Raw genomic sequence first — 21,046 nt, 5'->3', positions numbered from 1 at the left:
ATATAAGTCTATATAAGTCAATCTATAAGTCTATTATCGCTTAATAAATTCCCCCTCGGTTAAACATATATGAAAATATATTAATTCCGAGGTAGAGCGAATTAGATGTTAAAGGACATTTGTAGTTCGAGATATATATATATATATATATATTTTAATAATTTTTTTATTATATAATATATATATATATATAATAATATATATATATCTCGAACTACAAATGTCCTTTAATATCTAATTCGCTCTACCTCGGAATTAATATATTTTCTTATATGTTTAACCGAGGGGGAATTTATTAAGCGATAATAGACTTATAGATTGACTTATATAGACTTATATGTATATATATATTAGTATAATATATATATATAGCTATATATATATGTGTGTGTGTGTGTGTGTGTGTATATATATATATATATATATATATATATATATATATATTATATATATATACTGGGTCTTGCAAGTAAATAGACCTGATATATTTGCTGTCATTCATGAATGGAGCGGTTTATCTTTGCCACGTACGTTAGTCAGCTGAGGTTTGCTACAAGTTTCATTGACGTATATACGGTATTTGACAAGCCAGCACACTTGATTGACACACCAACAATCCTCAGATCTTGGGATAAGCGGCAGTAACATATGGCAGAATTTGAAAGACTGGTTTGGTTGGCTTCGAGAAAACAGTGAAACAACACAAACAAACGAAAATTACAGCCATATTCAAAGGGAATGTTAAATTACAGCTGCTACGCCGGGGGAGATATACGGCAAAATAAAGAAAGAAAGAAAAAAATGGGCCCTGGTACAGCCTAACACACGCAGACACAGATACACAGAGAGATATTATGACGCGTCAAGATGATAGATCTGTAAATCCTGTAATGCTTAGCTAACCACTGTAGATAATATGAGACTAGCATTGTGGTGACATGACCAGTGCATTCGTAAAATATATAGATAAGCAAATCAGTCGACAATCATCACATAAGTGAGTAAATTTTTCAATTGTATTCGTTTCTAAATAAAAAAAAAAGCAAATGCCTGTTTAAATTAGCGGAATTTCCTCGTTCAAGAATATTGAGGGTTTTTCCTCGTAATTGGACCCCTGTATAACAGTAGGAAAAGTCGAACAATTTTGTTCTAGTTTTCCCTTACATTTGATGAGCATTTTTGGTCGTGTGGATTCTTTTATGAGTATATTCAGTTAATATGGCATTCTTCTTCTTCTTCTTCTTCTTCTTCTTCTTCACACATCTGCATATTGATGTTAATTCTTTTTTGGCAAGCTGACAATCACGAACTGTCAAAGATAATGACATCTATCTCTTAATATTTCCAAGGCATAATGGTACTTTCCTTCCTAGGTTCTTCAGTGATTCGTATATATACAGAGTGAATGACTGAGATTTTATTATTGATAATAACATTAAACATTATTCACAGGAAAATTAGGGATTCCCCAGAACGAATGACTTCGTACTCGATTGAGCATGCGCAGTTGACAGGAAAGGGATCACCTAACACGTATCATCAGTCATCACTAAGTCCGTGGCGCACAAGGGAGCCGTCGACACGGAACGTCGCCGATAACATAAACATTGCAGTGTAAAGTAAACAAAAAAAAGTCCAATAGATAAGATTATGACTCAGGTGTTAAGGTGCCGTTTTTTATCGTCACGCTTTTAGAGAACTGGTGCTGCAGCCGTCATGATGTCCACGTCTACAAGGCTTGGTCAGACTTCGTTTTAATTGTGCCGCTCGGGAGAGAAAGAGAGAGAGAGGGACGATGGCTGAGGGAGGCGTCAACTGGCAAGCCCTCTTCCCGACGAGATGGAGTTTCGTCATTTTTGTCACCTACATGATGTGTTTCATTTTCCAAGGTCTGCGTATTTTCCTGTTTATTTGGCATATGGAAATTGTGTAATTAGCTTCTACCTCTTATAGTTAGATTCCCGAGGGGTAGGGTAGGCAAGGAGCGTAGCCTACCTAGGTAGTTACCTTCTACCTACCTACTGGCCAATAAGTAGTAGGCCCTTGTAGGCAGGATACGCAACTTGTAGCTCAATTTGGTAAATCTAGGTAATAACTCTGCGTCGGATATTTCTTTGGAAATTACAGTTCCTTATAGTATTTGGGTTGCTTATTAAAATTTACCGTTATTTTTGGTAAATTACTAACCCTCCAGGGGCCAGTATAAACTCAGCGAAATACATTTGACATCCCAATCCCTGATGGCTGTCATATTCGTGGGAGCATTCCTTGCTGTCCGTGCGGAGTTATTCCCTCGAATTACCAATTTAAAGACAGATACCTATAGGGTAAAATTCCGAATGGCAGACCTGTGTTGTAGTGCGGCGACCTTCCCGAAAAAGTACTTTTAACACGTCCTGTAACTCAGGATAGACATTAGTCAAGAGCCAGCGTCCGTCGAAGCAACACCTCGAGACCTCTGCTTTCCTATTGAAGTACTAAGTTTTTTCTCCCAAGTCACAAATTAAGGCCATAATTTCCAATTTTTGGGAAGGTGGTCATGCAAGGGTAGAGGCCGGCCATTCAGTATTTTACCCTATGAATTCATACAGGGTGTCCTTAAAGTCCCAGTACCATTACAAGTATTTATTGCTCAGAGTGGTGGGACTTTATGAACACCCTGTATTTACGTCTGATTTTGCAGGCTGTGGTAGTCGTAGGTATCCAGATTGCAACCACTCTAGGGTAGCTTACCTATATTTAAATTGTTATTAGGGTCCCCATAGAGTCCACGTCCTAGTGGGTTAGTGCTGTCTGCATCTGACATGCTGCACTGTTGGCATTACTTAAGGTTCTTTGTATCACTGGCTCTTTGCCCCCTAACTGCAATCTCTTTTGTTCCTTTTACTGCACCCCATTCATTCTCTTCCATTGTAGGTACTCTCCACTCCTCACAATTGTTTCCTAGTGCAACTCTAAAGGGGGTTTCACACGGTCAAACATGTTCATGAACACATTTGACACAATGATGTTTGAGAGTATGTTTGAACGTGTGAAAGGGGTAAACATGTTGGACCAACGTGTTTGAATGAGTTGGAAGGATGTCTGATCTGGTCTGACTTTTGTGGGCGTAGCTTGCCAGTTCGTGTTTAAAGTCTGAACGTCTGAACAAGTATTAGTCTCCAAACATCATACTTATTCAATTCTCGAGGTGGTATCATCTTTAAGCAGCTCCTCCACTGACAAAGAGACTTTGCTATTTCCAAGTAAAATTACAACATGAGTGATGTGTGCATCATTAAAGACAAAGAAAGAGAAATTACAGTTGATTTCATAGAAATATATAGGAAACACCAAGCACCGTGGAAGGTAAAATCTAAAGATTATTCTAATAAGAATTTAAGAAATATGGGTATCGAGGAATGACATGCAAAACTAAGAGAACTTGACCCTTAGTGCACAAAGCAGGATGTGACCAAAAAAATCAACTGTCTTCGTAGTTCCTTCAGAAGAGAGCTATGAAAACTTGAAAGCTCCAAGAAGTCTGGCAAATCACCTGAAGACATATACACACCCACTCTTTGGTATTTTGGAGACTTGATGTTCATTGGTGACCAAGAGTTGCCAAGAGAAAGTACATCAAATTTGGATTGTGTTGATGAAAGGTTGAGTTGTGTGGTTTTATTGCTTTGTGTATCTATCTATATATCTATCTATCTACCTATCTATCTATACATCTGTCTAATTATGTATTTTACCTCATTTATTTACTTAATTGTTTATTTTTTCATACATTTATTTATTTATGTATTTATTTATTTATTTATTTATTTGTGCATTTATTTATTTATTCTTTGGCATTGGGTAGATGATGTTAATTAGCTTTATGGTCACTTTGTTTCCTGACTTCTTATTAAAATAATTTGCAAATTCATACAAATCTGGATTACAACATATTATTTGTTCCGACACGGCATACAAACCTTCGGTCCTTTTACAATAGGAAGGTACTAGCGGCAGCTGGATAGGTCGTAAGCTTTCGAACAAGGGGTTCGGTAGTTAACTGCTTGTCCGACAGGCGCGCGCGCGCGACTGGGAGGTAAACAAATCACTTTTGCTTTCGGCCTCACAGTGGATGGACGTGTGTGTTCGCTCTCTGCCCGCTGCTCGTCGTTTGCTTTCTAAGTTTGGTTGTAATTGTGTATGAAAGAGTATTGTAAGTACAATTATTCTCTCTTTACATATTAATTACAGCTTTCAAGTGAATAATGATGGAATCTCCTCGCCTCGCTACCCCAAGGAGACTTTGCCCGGGTATCGAAGGGCGCAAATGCGGGAAGTTCAGATCATTCCCGGAGATTGACCCTCATATTTTGTGTGCTCGGTGTCGGGGGCGCGAATGCACCCGGGCCGAGCCCTGTAATGTATGTAATGACTGGTCGGAGGCGCAGTGGACTTTGTATGAGGGCAGGAAGAAGCGAAGGCCTGCAAAGGAGTCGTCGGAAAGCTCTCCCGCGACTCCTTTGGTGACGGACACTTCGTCTTCTTTCCTGCCGCCCGCTCAACTTCCACGTCTCGCGCCTTCCCCTTCGGGGGGGGTGTCTAGGTCCTTCTCCTCTCCTGACGTGTCGAGTGTGGAGGAGGGCGCTAGATACCCTGACGTAGAGTTGTATTCTGGGTCCTCTATCCGCTCGTCTTCGCGCGAGCGGGTAGAGGATCCTTCTAATCACCCGACTTTTGCCTCCTCAGGTGCGGTTGCCGTGAAGGATGACCTCGGACAGGTGTGGGCATCGTTGGGGCTGCAGGGCGTGCCGAGTGTCCAGGGGCTGCTCTATCATCTCGCTGGCTCCGTGGCGGTTACTCATGCAACGGTCACAACCACCACCACGACCCTGACAACACCCGGCTACGCGTCACCTCCTCACCTGGTGTACACCCAGCACGCGGTCTCTGTAACACCCACAACATCGGTGCAGGGGCCAGTCGCCGTAACTCGGGGGAGTGTGATGCCGCCACCTGGGTTTGCCGTGCTGCCGCGACCGGACTTCATGTGCCCGAAGAGCTCGCCCCTGGACCTCCCCCACCGGTACCGATGACGTCTGTGCCGCTGGTTCGACCATCTGTACCGCCCACACAGTCTGCCGTACCTGCCGTGACCACCGCTGCTGTTCCTGTTCCTGCCGTCTCGACTGCCGTTCCTGTGATGCTCGCACCTGCTGATGTTGTTCCTGTTCCTGGCGCCGCTGCTCCCGATGCTGGTCTGTTCGGACAGGTACGTCCGGGCCCTGTTTGCTTCGGCAACAGCAGCCCCGGCTCCGTCCTGGATGACAGATCTGACGTCGGTCCTGAGGAGGTTGACGAAGAAGAAGAAGAAGAGGAGGAAGGTGTCGTCGTCGTCTTCATCGTCTTCCTTCGTCGTCGGTCGTCGTCTGCCGCCTCTTCCCCTTCTTCTTCTAAGGCTCCCCCGCCTAAGAAGAAGAAGGTCGCCTCTCCCCCCCCCCCTAAGAAGTCTCCTTCGGGAGCTTCTAAGGGCCCGTCTCGCTCTGGTGAGACGGGGGGTTCTTCCGCTGGTCGCCCTGCTCCTTCGGGAACAGGACCCGTCTCTTCTCCCGCAAGGAAGAAGACTACGGGGACCAGAGGGGTGCCGGCTAACACCGGCACTTCCTCACCTGCTGTTAGTGGTTCGGCCACAGCAGCAGGATCCGGCTCGGCCGCTCGTTCGCGAGAGGTACCGAGTGTACGGTCGCCTACCAGCGACCGTGCAGCCAGGAACCAGACCTCTGAGTCCGCTCAGCGTCAGGTTCACGGCACGGAGCGGAAGACTGGTGACAGCCGCTCACGCGACTCTCACCAGACCAGCTCTCGCTCTCACGGCGAGCGGCTGGCTACCCGGGCGGACGTGACGGTCCATGACCGGCCACGGGCTGAGGCTGGGAAGAGGTCCCCCCGTTCGCCGGCACCAGCCTCGGCTGGTACCAGCGAACTGACGCACCGTGAGGATACGCACCGATCTCACAGTGACAGTGGAGCTCGCCGGTCGCCTGACCGTCGCTCTCGCAGAGAGCGATCGGGTACGGCGACCAGCACCAGCTCCTCTGACACACGAGACCGGGGCCGCTGTTCTCGGTCCAGCCGTTCTCCACAGCGAGACGGCTCGACTAGGTCTGCAGCTCGATCACCACCGCGGGTTGGCGATCGCCTGCAGTCCTCCAAGCCCACTGGTTCTGCCAGCGAGCGAGGAGGGAGCGTCAGGTCTGCCTCTCCTATACCTTCAACCTCCTCGGGTTACACCGGGAGGGGCGAGGTATTGAGGAGTGATCGTGAGGGGTGCGTCCCTCAGGATCCCGCCACGTCGTCGTACGTACCGGGCTCGGGTTCTCGGACCAGCCAGGTCGTACGCACAGGTGGTTGGAGGAGACCGAGAGGGGGCTGTCGCTGCTCCTCTCCTTGAGGGAGGAGGGTCTCGGGAGATGCTCCTGTTTGAGGGACTGGACGGTCCGACTCCACAGGATGCTATCACGCCCGAGATCCAGAGGAACTTTGCCGAGGTTATTGCGCTGATTCGTCAGCACAACGACCTCGGGGAAGGATCGCCGCTCCCACCATCCGAGCCCACGTCCCGGCTCGAGTCGTTCTGGGGCCCACGAAGAGGGAACCCAGACCGACGGTGGGTTTGCCGTTTTTGGCGTTCACAGCTTGCGGACTCAGTGCTAGACCAGGTTGAATCGCTTGGTCTCCGGGCGGGGAAGACGGTTCGCTCAAGTCTGGCAGGTCGAACAAGCTGCTTCCAACTCCTCTGCTACGACAGCGGCGGTTTTACGTGTGCCATACTGAAGGACCCGATGCCGCCCAAAATACAGTCAACCCTGGAGTTAGCTAGGCTGACTCCGGGTGTGTCTCTACAACAGCTCCTGTCCGAGAAACCTGTGGTTCTCGCAGCAAGAGGCACTAGGCCTGGAATCTACCGCCATGGCAGCTTTCCAGGCCGTCTCCTGGCTAGATCTGTGGTCCCTCACAGTAGCTAAGGTCGCAGCCAACCCCGGGGGAATTTCTACCCGAAGAGGACTCGGCCTTCAGGGAGACTTTGCCAGTCTGGGGAAGAGCCATCTCCTTCCTTGCCCACCAGACGGTGAACCTGTGGGCCAACCTGGTTCTCCGACGAAGGGACGCTGTCCTTACTCGGGTTTCCAGGGCGGCCGGGCGTGAGGCGGCGTTGGGGGGGGCTTCGAAACGGACCTCTACGGAGTTCCACGTCTCTCTTCCCAGGAGAGATGGTGGACGCTGCGGTGGACAGACGGCGCACTGATGACAGTGACCGTCTGGTTCACCAGGCAGTCTCGAAGGCTTCTGGGCAGCCTCGGACTGCGGCCAAGTCTAAGAGCTCGGCTAGCGCTTCCTCGGCTGCTAAGACGGTTTGCTGCGTCGAAGCCCCGAGGAATGACTCTGTCTTCTTCGACTTCTAGCGGGGAAGGGGAGCCGTACCAGCCCTCCTCCCAGCCCTCCTCATCCCGTGGAGGCTCTGGGAAGAATCGAAGAAAGGGGGGAAACGCTAGGGACGGCGTTCCCCCTCACCTGCTGCCGGAAGTGGGGGGGTGCCTGGCCAGCCATTGGGCAACTTGGCAGCGCTACGGCGCCGAGACCTGGATTGTAGATGTCCTTCGGGAGGGATATCTATTACCCTTCGAATCTCGGCCACCCCTCACCTCCAACCCGGTCCAACAGCAGTCGTACGTTCAGGGTCATCGAAGGACGTAGCACTCAGACAGGAGATCAAGACCATGCTGAGCAAGAGAGCTGTAGAGATCGTCACGGATCAGTCACCGGGCTTTTACAGTCGACTCTTCTGTGGAAAAGTCTACGGGAGGCTGGCGCCCGGTGATAGATCTCTCTCCCCTGAACCGGTTTGTTCGCGCCAGACCCGGTTCACGATGGAGACGGCACGCTCAGTGCTCGACTCCATCAGGGAGAACGATTTCATGCTTTCAGTGGACTTGAAGGATGCGTATTTCCAAATACCCATTCATCAGTCCTCCAGAAAGTACCTCCTGCTCATTCCTCGACGGGACGGCTGTACCAGTTCAGGGCACTGTGCTTCGGTCTCTCAACCGCCCACAGGTGTTCACACGAGTGTTCACTCTGATGTCTGCTTGGGCCCATTCGCACGGGATACGTCTGATGAGGTATCTCGACGATTGGTTAGTCCTGGCGAGCTCCCGCTCGCAGTTGCTACAGGACAAAGGGATCGACTGCTCGAGTTCTGTCGCGATCTGGGATCGTTGTGAACTTCGAAAAGTCCGATCTCGAGCCCCAAGCAGAGGATGAAAGTACCTGGGTATGCTGATCGACACTGTAAGCAGGGCGAGTCTTCCCCGCAGACTCGCGGATCAGCAGATTCAGGGAGGCAGCCAACCCAGTTCCTGTCTCGGCAGGAACAGGTAGCTCAGCGATGGCAAGTCGTCATCGGACACCTGTCGTCACTCGAGAAGTTAGTCCCTCATGGGCGTCTTCACCTGCGGTCTCTTCAGTGGAGACTAAAGGAGAGTTGGTCACAGGCGACGGATCCCCCAAGCTTTCCAGTGTCACTGACACAGGAGGTGAGGCAGGACCTAGCCTGGTGGCTCGACGACAGGAACCTCTTAAGAGGAGTGCCACTGCGCACTCCCCCCCCGGACATGCAGCTGTTCTCAGACGCATCGACCGAGGGATGGGGCGCACACCTGGAGGAGTTGCTGACTTCAGGAGTGTGGGACGAGAACGACAAGCACCTTCACATCAATGTTCTGGAACTCAAGCAGCGTTCCTCGCTCTCCAAGAGTTTCAGGACCGCTTGATGGGACACTCAGTGGTGTTGATGTGCGACACACCACGGTGGTGGCTTACGTCAACAAAACAGGGGGGCCTAGTGGTCTCTCCCGTTGTACCAGTTGACTCGGCAGGTGCACGAGTGGGCTCAGGCACACTCAATAGAGCTGTCGGCACGCTACATTCCAGGGAAGAGGAATGTAGTAGCAGACACGCTCAGCCGTCGGGATCAGGTGATAGGGACCGAATGGTCTCTACACCAGGACGTGGCGGGAAGCTCTTCGACCTGTGGGGGCGACCAGTCGTGGATCTGTTCGCCACCCGGCACAACAGGAAGCTCCAGGTGTTCTTCTCGGCCGTGCCGGACCCATGGGCAGCTGCAGAGGACGCTCAACACCCGTGGGACAACCTCTTCGCCTATGCCTTTCCCCCGTTCAGCCTGATTCGCAAGGTGATCAGTCGAGCGCTGGTCACGAATCTCAGGATGATCCTGGTGGCTCCCAAATGGCCACAGGCCATTTGGTATCCGGACCTGCTGGCTCTTCTCGCAGGAGAACCGAGGAGAGATTCCCCCTTGGCACAACCTTCTCGCCCAGCCACACGTCGAGCGGTACCACCGAGCAGTCCAGTCCCTACGTCTTCACGGCTGGCTGTTATCCACCATCCTCTTGCGAACGAGAGGCTTTTCTCTGTAGCGCAGCAACAGAGATGGCTGGGGAACGTCCGTCAGTCCTCTGCAGCTGTGTACCAGGGGAAGTGGGCCGTCTTCTGTGGTTGGTGTCGTAGACGGGGTCTATCTCCTCTCAGAGCCACTCTTCAGCAGGTAGCGGATTTCCTCGTTTTTTTTCTTCGTTTTTCTTGAGAGAAGCTCCTCTCAGTCCCCACAGTTAAAGGATACAGAGCCGCCTTGGCGCTCGTCCTGAAACTGAGGGGGTTGGACATCTCGAACTCGTTCGAGATCTCCTTGCTTATGAGGAGCTTCGAAAGGTCTTGCCCACCCAGGGAACTCAGGCCCCCTGCGTGGGACGTGACTCTCGTCCTTAGGAGTCTGACTCGAACACCGTTCGAGCCACTCCGAGAGTCGTCAGACAGGGATCTGACCCTCAAGACCCTCTTCTTGCTGGCCCTGGCATCGGCGAAGAGAGTAGGGGAACTTCATGGTCTTTCCTATGATGTACGACACTCCAGGGGATGGGGATCCGTGACGCTCGATTTCGTCCCGAACTTCGTTGCGAAGACTCAGAAACCCTTCAGTCCCTGATGACAGGTTCGAGTCATTCACGATTCCCTCCCTATTATGGACTTCACCGATAATGATGCGGATGAGATGCTGCTTTGTCCTGTGAGGGCGCTACGGCGGCTATCTGAAGAGAACTCGACACCTCAGGCCTGAGTGTCGACGCCTCTTCGTTAGCACCGGGGTCACCAAGAAAGAAGTATCCAAGAACACTCTTTCATTCTGGCTGCGTGAGGTCATCAGGAGGGCGTATGAGGCTGATGGTAGTGACGACATCCGTACGTCCCGTCCGAGAGCTCACGAAGTCAGAAGTATTGGCCCCTCGTTGGCGTTTCGCAAGAAACTTCTCCGTGGCGCAGGTCCTGAAGGCAGGGGTCTGGTCTAACCAGACTACCTTTACGTCTTCTACGTTCGGGATATTGCCCACAGGTCCTTGGATACCTTTTCCTTGGGACCCGTGGTGGCTGCTCAACAAGTTGTGTAGCTAACCCAGACCCTCGCAGGCTGAACAGCATCGAGTCCTGGTTGTGACTGTGTGGATGGAGTGTGAGTGAGTGAGTGACTGGCTCTCTCTTCCCATCTTTTCCTTCCCCTCTACCTGTGGGCAGAGGGCCATGGTCGTCACTACGCTGGATGAGGACGAGATGCAGGTGAGCTATATGAAGAGCCCATCCTATCCCTTTCACTAGGGATAGGAGCAGAAATATCCACCACTTCCTTCTACAAGGGGGGAAGTGGATGCCTACAAGAGTCAAACCCATGACTTTATATTTGCTCCTGTACAGGAACAAGTTCTTGCATTGCTGGTACGAAGAGATACGCATGCCTCTCTCTTAGTACTCGGTCCAGAGGTCTGACCATTGATCCTGCGGTGCACACCCCGATCAATCGGACAGAGGCTTGGATCCCTCCCTCGCTCTTACGACCAGGGAGGCTTCCAAGGTTGGGCGAACACCAGTCTGTTCACAAAAGACTCAGATTCCACCCACCAAGAAGTGAGTCTTCCTATTGTAAAAGGACCGAAGGTTTCTGTATGCCGTGTCGGAACAAATGACAATTTGTCCAAAATTGCATTTTTCCTAACTATACAAACCTGAGGTCCTTTTACACATAGCCCCACCTCATGCCACCCCTCACTCTGCAGTTTTTGCTTGGGCCAAAGCAAAAGTGATTTGTTTACCTCCCAGTCGCGCGCGCCCGCGCCGTCGGACAGCAGTTAACTACCGAACCCCTTGTTCGAAGCTTACGACCTATCCAGCTGCCGCTAGTACCTTCCTATTGTAAAAGGACCTCAGGTTTGTATAGTTAGGAAAAATGCAATTTTGGACAAATTGTCATTTTATGAAGATTCTAAATGGCCACCCTGGATCTAAGGGTTGACCGCTTCTTTTTCTTTTCCTTGAGCGCAATCACTATCCCAATTGCCACCACCTCATCTTGGGTAAGAGACATGTTGCTCCTTCTCCTCTTCGTGCTGACTGAGGCTGTCTGACTCTTTGGTTTGAACGTGTAAAAGCTCTTCAAGCATGTTGTGTTGGAGGTTTGATGAGCGTGTTGAACAACATGTTTGACCGTGTGAAACCCCCTTAAGGTTTTCCTCCCATTACACCTTTAAAACTAATTAACTCACAATTTCCCTTTCAGCACTGAATGACCTTATTGGTCCCAGTGCTTGGCCTTTAGTTTAAGTTTGATATTCCATTCCATTCCATTCCCACATAGCCTAGGGTAATAGGTTACTGTATGCCTAATCTCAGTGGGTGCTAGGGTTGGCTAGCCAATGCATAACTTAGCGCTTCAGGCTCATATCTGTAGCCTAATTAATAATTTAATTTTTGTATTTTTTCACTCTAGGCTAAGCTAGATATATCTCCTTAACCCTTTCACTTATGATTTATATGACAATTACCTCTGTGACTCGAGTGCCTTTATTTGTTCCGTAAGTTTTCAGCATACATTTGTGTCAGTTATCACTGTTTGAAATATGCCAACAGGTTTCCACAAAATGGAACGTAAGAGCAATAGATACCAAAGGTAATATTGACTGTGTATGTAACCAGTCAAATTTATGTAGTATTTGTTGTTTATTAGCTCTGAAGACTTAATTACTGTAGTATTTGTGTAAGCACTGTAGCTAATTTCTGATGTTTAGGGTATATCTTTTAGGAATTTTCCATTTACATGATATCAATGCATAGTAAATATAAATATATATTATATTTCAGGGATTATGGTAACAGCATCACAACGGCCAGATTACAGTTACAGTTACAACACGGTCACTGTTGTCTTATTTACTGAGGCAACAAAACTGGTTGCCTCTTTCATTTTGTACATCAAAGAGTAAGTATCAGTGTATTTATCAAGAGTGATGCTATTTATTTAGAGTGACATTTGTCTAAAATGTTTTTACTGCATGATAATTGTCAGAATGTTTTAGCAGTGTGGTAGTTTTAATCATGTAATTGCATGAGAACTCTTTGGCATTTTGTTTTCTGTTGAATATTTGTAAATTTCATTGTTGAGGTGTTTCATTCTACAATCTGAAATTGTTTTAAATTTGTTTTACCAATATTTATAAATCACTTTCAAAACATTGTTATTTTTATTGAGAGTTTGATAATTTTTGTCAGAAAATCACTAAGCATTCTCAGGTGGCTAGACATTCCACTTAACAGTTATTGTTGCATGTTTAGGTAGTGATGGTATTTATTGATAAAAAAACATTCAAGTTATTCTGGAGATTCCCTGGTAAATTAGATAATTTACTGAATCAGACCTTCATTTACTTTAGATGATTTTGGAATGAAGGCTTATGTATTTGCACATATGTACGTACAGACCCTTGTATGGTACTGAGTCTTTTCCTAAGGGGATAAAAACCTATCTGTTTTTTATGGATAACTTTGGTCTGGTCTGTTGGAGGTTGATGATAAGGTAATTAAGTAGTGGCAGATGAGTGAGGAGTGCCTGTGGAGCCACCCTCTTGCTTAGTAAGGAGTGCCACTTTTTCTTTAGAGTTCTTGCTGTGCTAACACACTGAACTATCACTTGAATTTTTTGCTTGTGTGCTAATTGTGCTGTGTTTATTAACTGGGGCTTGCATCTCCTCCTACACTCATTTGGCTTCCACCCACCTCTACAGCATCAGCTAATACTACTCTGAGACTTCCCAAGGAGGAAGAGCTGCTGAAGGCGCGTAGCCATCAGTGGGGAACCCTTTTTGTTATGCCTTCGTGAATCATTTGGTTCAGGTGAAAGTCCCTCCACTTGGATTGTTCTCCATGGATCTCATTACATCAGCCATGGCACCATTACAACCTTAGTTGAGTCTGAGTGTGCTATGGTCATGTATGTTCCTGTTGCTACAGCTGAAGCAGCTCTGTCTCTATTTTGTCCTCAGAAGATGAGGGGAGGATAGAGGGATCTGTGGTTGGGTGAGGTCAGTGTATCACTGCTATGCATTGTATTCTTCCTCCTTAGCTTCTTCCTAATTTAACGCATCTTCAGATCAATGGAAGAAAAAGAGGAAGGCCCCGAAAGCAGCCATATGTAATAAGGCCAAAAAGTCGTCTTGCCGTTTTCTCCCTTCATTTTGAAGTGATGGCAATCCCAGAACCCATCCCTGTGGCAGGTGGTATGGATAACTACAAGTCTGCTTATGGTGGATCTCCATAGAAAGGGTTCCCTCATGATTACTATCTCCCCAGTCCCCACAGTGTGACTATGGTTTTGCCCAGTGACTTACATGCACTTCCCATTAAAGAAGGGCTTTCTTTTATTCTTCCTATGCTTATGTTTATGTGGAGGCATATAGGGAAGAGCCTGCATTTCCCTGGAATATAATCCATCGTAACCTCCCAGAGCTATCTCAACAGGTCCTTGGATGTGCTTGAGACTGGTTTACTGATCATCTCAAGAACAGTCATGCTTCTGTGCATTACATCAGCTTGGATTGTTTAGTGGAGTCAGAGTGTGGGTGTCCTAGGGATAGTGGGCCCTTGCACTGTTCATTTGGTGGCTTTTAAAGCCAGTAAGTGAGTGGGTGAACTCAGGGTTGTCTCATCGTGTGTTGTGAAAACAGTGGTCATGGTCACAGGATAGCAACCAGGGCTACTCCCAGACACCTGGTGTTCTCCATCCAGTGCATCTAGAGTTTCACCCTGTACTCCACACTGTCCTTTTGATGGGTTTGGTCTCTGCTTGCACAGTATACCCTGGAGGAGATAGATTTTCTGATCACCAGATCAACCCATTCACTTTTTCCCAGTTGCTCTGCCAGGATTTTTCCCCTGCTGCTGCTGACATTACAGCAGAATTTATGTATCCAAGAGAATGCTGAGATCTGCCCCCTAAAGATGAAACTGTCAGTATGTGGACTGATGTTGTCAGAGCACAACTTTCAAAATATAAATTTAGAGGGTATGAAAACATCCAAGACAAGTACAGGCTGTTGAAAAATATTGTTTTTGTTTTTTGAGAAACAATTTGTTATTAAAACTTTCATGTGCTGTAAAGCCTTAGCAGATTGCCAGCTTTCTAAATTTGCTTTGAATTTAAAAGTCAAGTGTGAAGATAGCATGTGTTATGCTTATTTATTGTATTTTGAGTTGTGGTCAAGCATACGTATTTGCTTATGTTGAGCAGATGTGAAGCTTAGTACTGTACCATTATAGGGAATCTCCCACTGAAAAGAAAAAGAACAGATATGGAATAAAATTATTCTGTTGTTTAATTAGCATAAATTTTGTCGTTTCTTAATTAGCCCTATGCTTGGATGAATAATTAAGAAATAATGTACATTTTTAAAGAGATTGCTTGTGTGTATGATAAAATTTCAATTTACAAATATTGTATGATATTGCTTTAAACCTGTTTCCCTCTTAGGGGCACTGTATGCTGGTGGATTTCTCTTAGATTAGTGTACCTAGTTTCACTATGTGATATTATAGAGTTTTCTCTCTGCTTCTCTTTTCAGCCATAAAATCGTAACATTTTTTGCTGAGATAAAGAAGCACTTCAGAGGTATGTATTGTCAATTTAAAGTAGTTCCTTATAAGGGTCCCATTGCTTCAAATTGCTGTGACAGTATTCTACATCCTTTTCCACTACAGTTTAGGGAGCTGACAGAATCTATATGATAAAAGTCAAATATACTTTAATTTTGCTGTGTACAGAGGTTGCATATACCTATCTGAACCATTAGTAATTACAGGCACCCTAAATAAATTATTGTGAAAAGTTATTTGGGATAGGCTGATTATTTTTAGTATTCTTTGGTGTCTGTGAAAGGGAACTTGTCTTAGATAAATGCTAGAAATTTTTGTGCGTAGTTAGTTTTTTAGAGTCATAGGACATACTATATAGATTTAAAGTACTGTATGTATACCTATTTCCTAAACCTATATTTACAGTATTGTTGCTGTACATGATTCCGGCACTGCTGTACTGCTTCTATAATAACCTGGCTTTTGTTAACTTGGCTGCCTTCGATCCAACAACCTACTTCCTCTTACTGCAGTTCAGAGTTGTTGTAACAGGAATTGTCTTTCAGGTATGTTATGACTTATAATGAGTGCAAAGTGCTTTATTTTTTATTTATTTATTTTTTTCAAATGATCAAACACTCCTGCCAGGATAGTTATCTTTTCTCATGTTTTTTTATGAACCACTTGAGTTGCTCATCATTTTTCTCAGAAAATTAATGACATGCAGTCACAACTTGAAGAACTTTATTCTCCAATTATGCTTTGGTTCTTGGAGAAATGTTATTATTACCATAGTTTACAATTTTCATTGTGATAGAAGAGATTCTTCTGGAGCTTGACTGTAAAACTTTAAATTTTCAAAATGTGTAAATTGATGGTCATTATTTTCATTAAAGATGTCATTTTCCTTATTTTTGCAGATTATATTTAAGAAAAAGTTAAGCACAAAGCAATGGATATCCCTTATTATTTTGACTGTTGGATGCATTATGAAACAACTGAGCACTTCTGAAAAGTCGTCCTCCAGTCAGGCTCCTCCAACAGATTTGTGGGATAATTTGCTGTCGCTTCACATTGGTCTTCTTATGGTTCAGGTATGTGTTCGCTTGACCAGTTAATGCTAAATTACCCAGTGAACTATATACTAGGTTTTCTGTGCCTTACTCTACTCTTACTTGATGATAGAATGTTTTTTTTTTTTTTGCTAAAAGGAATCTTGTTTTTCTGATACAGTATTTCTAAAGAGAATTGTTTTGTCATAATTTCATGATGATAATCTTGTGCAGTTCCATAGATACACATTTTCTTTAGAGACCTTTGCCTTGCAAACAGTATTGAAAACACACTGGGCAAAAAGGGAATGCCTCTTGGAGGGAAGGGGCAGTCTTACTCTTTGCCAGCCATCAGTTTTCAAGCTAATTATTAGTGCACTTTTTATGTAGCCTTAATCATACAGTCTTTTTAGAATTTAAACTTTTTCTCATGATTTTATTAGCTATATTGGGGTCATTGTTACCTCATTTTCGATTCGGGTTGTTGGATGCATGTAGTACAAATTAATATGAAATGGTGCTTTATTTTAGCTTTTCATGAAAAGTAAATGTTTGTCTGTTTTTGTTTTTCAGGTCATGTGTTCTTGCTTAGCTGGTGTATACAATGAGAAGTTGTTGAAAGACACTGGAGCAGAGGTGCACATAATGATGCAGAATATATTTATGTATATTGACTCAATTATTTGTAATTTAGCTGTGCTTCTGTACAGAGGAGAACTGTCATTTGCTTTTAAATACACTTCTCTCATCCAGGTGAGTATAGTACTACTGAAATGATAGACAACCATTGTAGACAGTTTTATTTGGTATAGTAGTTTAGTATGTGAACTGGTCACATATCAAAGGTTCATTCTTTATCATGCACTTCCTTTGGATATTCCCAAGTAAGTAACATTTTAATGCTGGGATATTTTTGGGTGCTCCCAGAGCAAAAGTATAACCAACATAATTCAAAGTATTTTCCTTTTCAATTCTTTTCAGATTTGGCAGCCCATTGTTGTCATTATCATCCTGAATAATGCAGCTGTGGGTATAGTGACCAGTCTTTTCCTACGCAGCCTGAACTCCATCCTGAAAACATTTGCCTCTGCTCTTGAACTTGTGTTTACAGCTGTCTTGTCATGGGTAAGTGTTTCATGCAGTATTTACTTGTGGGCAGCACCAGGGGTTCTTACACCATCCCGTCTTTGGCCCCACACTGAATATGTACTCACTCCATCATTGCATTGTATGAGCCATGTTGTGCGAGATATTGACTATTCCATTTTGGTGCAAGAGAAAAGTAAATTGTCTGACAATCTGATTAAATTTTTATTCTTGTTTAGAAAACAAGAATACTCAACTATGGTAAAATCTTAGAAATAATTGAAGTGAGTGGATTATTTCTTTCTTAGGAAATTAACAAAAAACAGTGACTCTCAATCCCTAGTAACTCCAAGTTTGGAGTTGAAATTAAATTATGATGAACATCAGTTATAATCTTATTGTTAGTGATTTGTCAATATTTGTTGTATACGTATGTCACAGCTATTGATCAGATATGAATCTTAAATAGGCATCACGAGATTATAGGACATCAGCAGGCAAAGTAGATATTTTTTGGAATTTAGGAAGTTAAAGCTGCAACCTTTTAAAATACTCATTGCCATAAAGAAAAAAATATATAGTATATGTATAGGTGATCATGATAAGAGAAAATATGAAGAATTGTCTTGTAGTAAAAATACTAACAACATGGTGCTATGAAAATTTTTTCAGATACTTGGCCTCTGTTTTTTAATAGCAAAATAGTTAGCTGTTAGTTCCAAGTGGGGATTGGGAAAGCTACTGCTAACAGTTGCACCATTTTGGCGTATTTTATCAGGTTGAACTATTACTATTTAAAGTAGTATATATCTTTTGAGTGAGCTTTATGCAAGTTAAGAATACTTACTAATCAGTCATGTTTGACCAATATATGTTATACAACATTGATATCAACAGTAATGAAGATTATTCATATTTTTCTGCCAACAAAATTTGTTTTCCAGTGACACTCGCTTGTGAGTAACAGTGTACTTTTGTTTCCAGGTGATCTTTGGGATTCCCATTAATGGTTGGACATTTCTAGCCATTGCTTTGGTGAGCTTAGCATCTTGGATGTATTCACAAAATCCTGTCATTAATCGAGGACGCCTTGACGAGGTAGAGAAAGCTCATGATTCAGAAGCCGAGGAAAAATTATTACCTCGGAATGCTCCCACTCAAGTTTAATTTCAGGAGCAGTTCTTAGTGATTTAATTTTGAACTTTAATAAACTAAGTTAGTTTTGCACGATTGCAAGTGATCTTAAATGTTTTTTGTGACATATATTCAGTGATTTTTGTTTACTTTTATAGTAAAAAAGATCTCATTTTTATACCTAATTTGAAGACAGTTACCAAGCAAATTGTTCATAAAGTAAATTGCATATTAGATATTGTCATAATTTAAGATACCACAGTTTGTAGCCAGTCTAGAAAGTTATTTTAGAAAGTTATCTAAAAGCTTAGATTTTCATAGCACACACTGTTACAAAGCTTGCACAATTTTTTCAGTATTGTGAAAACCAAAGACACTGTAACACGGTGGAAGCCAACACCAAAAAGTAAAGTGACATTTTGGGGGTCTAATCTCCTTGTGTGAAAGATTTTTGTTACATTAACAGACTCGTACTTTCAGGGGATACGTACCACAAAGGAGATGTTGACTTAGGAGGGCCATCAGCCCTTGTGCTTCATGCCTTCACACGTGAGGAAACGAGGAATTTAGAGACAATGCTGAGACACTGGAACTCTGAAGTGCAGCACTTTAGAGGGTAGGATTGCAAAAGGCCAATGAGGTGCCAAATCTCTCAAGTTACAGTTTCTGCTTAGTATAAAATGATTCAAACCTCCAGATTTGAAGCTTGTGAAGTCATACATTAGTTTTAGGTCTTAATGACATAGTCAGCTTATTTTAAGTGTAGAATTTTTAATATAATGTATGGGGAAGTTACAGATATCTGTACTTTATAGAGTTGGAAAACTATAAATTGTCTTTTGGTATAGAAGAGGCTGTTCTGGAATAACTTAGATTTTACAGTTTTTAACGTCTGTCTTCTTCTTTAGGATAAACTTGTAGTGCTGTGATAGCCATCAAGATTTTCAATTGTTAGGTGGGTGAGGAATATAATATATAGTTGTTTGGTGAGTTTTCTTGATTCTTAAATAGCCTGAATATGTTTTACAGTTAAGAGCAGGTAGGAATAATACTATCTATATATTCAGATTCCATATTACTACAATAGTGACAGTTGAGCTATAAACCTTGAAATCTTTATGGTTCATGGGTATGAGTACACATGGACAGCACAAAAGAACATTACTGTCAACTTCTACCAACAATTGCTAGTACTGTATTACTTGGATACAATACCATGCTTCTCTTACTGGCAAGAGAAGTGTGGCAGGCAGAACTGTGACCGTGTGCACATTCTTAAGTTTATCTCTTTAAAACTTTGAAGTTGAAGCAGATGAATAAAGTGTGAAGTCAATTAAGCCATCATTTCATTGTAGATATCTAGTCATATAGTTGTGTTTTCAGGGTGATTGACAAAAATGTGATCATTTACAGAAAAATAAATAATTTACATACTTGTGGAATTTCATTTTTTTCATAGCAGATTGACTGTGAGTGTCAGTATGTATGTTACCAAGAAAGTTAAGTATATCGGCCCTCAAGTGTGTGTGTGTGAGCGTGAATCTGGAAAACGGAGGAAAAGTTGTTTTTTGGTTATTGTATCTAAAGTTTGACCTATTTTCTGTATTTGTCCTTCATGTGATGCACTGTAGGCATTACTTAAGGATCTTGTGAGTGTGCCTCCAGCCCCTAGCTGCAACCCCTTTCCTTCCTTTTACTGTACCTCATTCCTACCCTTTGTTAACAATTGAAACATAGTGCAACTGCACGGTTGTCAAACCCCTCACTGTCAATTTCTGTGAAAGCTTTGAATTACCTCATAGGTCCCAGTGATTGGCCTAAATTCAATATTCAATTCTATATTTATTTGTCTGATATTTCTCACATGACCACTGAGAAACTGTAACTAATAAAAATCAGTGATGATGCGATATTGATAAAGGTGTTTTTTTTTTTTTTTTTTTTTTTTCATTCAGCTTACATTGACTTGAAAAATAAATTGTCTGTGTTAGTTGGTATAAGAAGATTGCATTTAAAGAGATCCTAACTGTAGATAAAAGTATCTATGACATCTCTACGCAAAGATATTGCCCTGGAATAGTGAACTGTCAGGGACTTTCAGTTCTTCAAAATGATTCCTGAAATAATATTTGAACATGAACCATTGGAGTGATTGCTGCAGATTATTTCCATGCGACTAGTTACACCGAATAGTCAGTGAAGCTACTATGTACTACTGTAGTACTCTAGTTCCATGTAAGTGCAGTAATGATCAGCTCCAGGCAAGTAGAAAATTTGTCTGTAGACCGTATATGTATACGCTAGCTAATGTTCGATATCCATAAACATATGGATAACCTTGCATATGTGCTTGTTGGAGGCGCTCAAACTTATTGTAAGGTCGTCTTAGGCCTACCCTACATATGAAAACGTTTCGAGTTCGTCTGATAACGAAGATTTTTTTTTTTTTCTTTTTGCGTGTTAAATTGGCTCGGGTATCAGTGCATTGGAGAGATAAATAACTGACAAAAATCAAATTAACTTTAATCTTATTTTTACCAGTGCTGTCGTTTAAATTGTCACTTGTTTCTTATTACTGTCAATGTTATCGCTATTATTTACGAGTATATCAAATAATGCAAGCTATACTTGTAGTATCTTTTCTGTCTTACCGTCAGTACAATTCAGTAATGTACTTTACATTCAGACACCATTATCTTTTTACTTAAAATTATTATTGCTAACAATAACCTCCCCTTTGTGGATTTTAACCACCTACCACCTTGGAG

The 21,046-nt window shown here is 43.8% G+C and overlaps 2 protein-coding genes across 3 annotated transcripts in view; one reads left to right on the top strand and one right to left on the bottom strand.

Annotated features, from left to right (window-relative positions):
• Nucleotides 1–21,046, bottom strand: part of LOC135203319 (uncharacterized) — a 319,432-nt gene that overhangs the window by 127,623 nt on the left and 170,763 nt on the right. The gene's annotated exons all lie outside the window — the stretch shown is intronic.
• On the top strand, nucleotides 1,543–19,713 carry LOC135203600 (UDP-galactose transporter senju-like). Of its 2 annotated transcripts, XM_064233399.1 has the most exons (9): nucleotides 1,543–1,889; nucleotides 12,244–12,361; nucleotides 14,997–15,043; nucleotides 15,433–15,572; nucleotides 15,927–16,100; nucleotides 16,632–16,811; nucleotides 17,040–17,183; nucleotides 18,129–18,242; nucleotides 18,759–19,713. In XM_064233399.1, the coding sequence occupies exons 1-9, from the start codon at nucleotides 1,796–1,798 to the stop codon at nucleotides 18,789–18,791; spliced, it is 1,044 nt and encodes a 347-aa protein (XP_064089469.1). In that variant the 5' UTR covers nucleotides 1,543–1,795; the 3' UTR covers nucleotides 18,792–19,713. The 2 variants fall into 2 exon arrangements, with proteins under 2 accessions (XP_064089469.1, XP_064089468.1); XM_064233398.1 differs by having other exon boundaries at nucleotides 18,129–19,713.

Source organism: Macrobrachium nipponense, chromosome 36, assembly GCF_015104395.2.
Source record: "Macrobrachium nipponense isolate FS-2020 chromosome 36, ASM1510439v2, whole genome shotgun sequence".
In the NCBI taxonomy this organism is placed as follows: domain Eukaryota; kingdom Metazoa; phylum Arthropoda; class Malacostraca; order Decapoda; family Palaemonidae; genus Macrobrachium; species Macrobrachium nipponense.
Note: the sequence above shows the minus strand (reverse complement) of the source record. Positions and strands in the feature narration are given on the sequence as shown.

Coding starts and splice junctions, on each gene's coding strand:
- LOC135203600 (XM_064233398.1), top strand. CDS start 1,796: ATGGCTGAGGGAGGCGTCAACTGGCAAGCCCTCTTCCCGACGAGATGG. Junction 16,812..17,039: donor AATACACTTCTCTCATCCAG/GTGAGTATAGTA, acceptor AATTCTTTTCAG/ATTTGGCAGCCCATTGTTGT. Junction 17,184..18,128: donor TTACAGCTGTCTTGTCATGG/GTAAGTGTTTCA, acceptor TTTTGTTTCCAG/GTGATCTTTGGGATTCCCAT.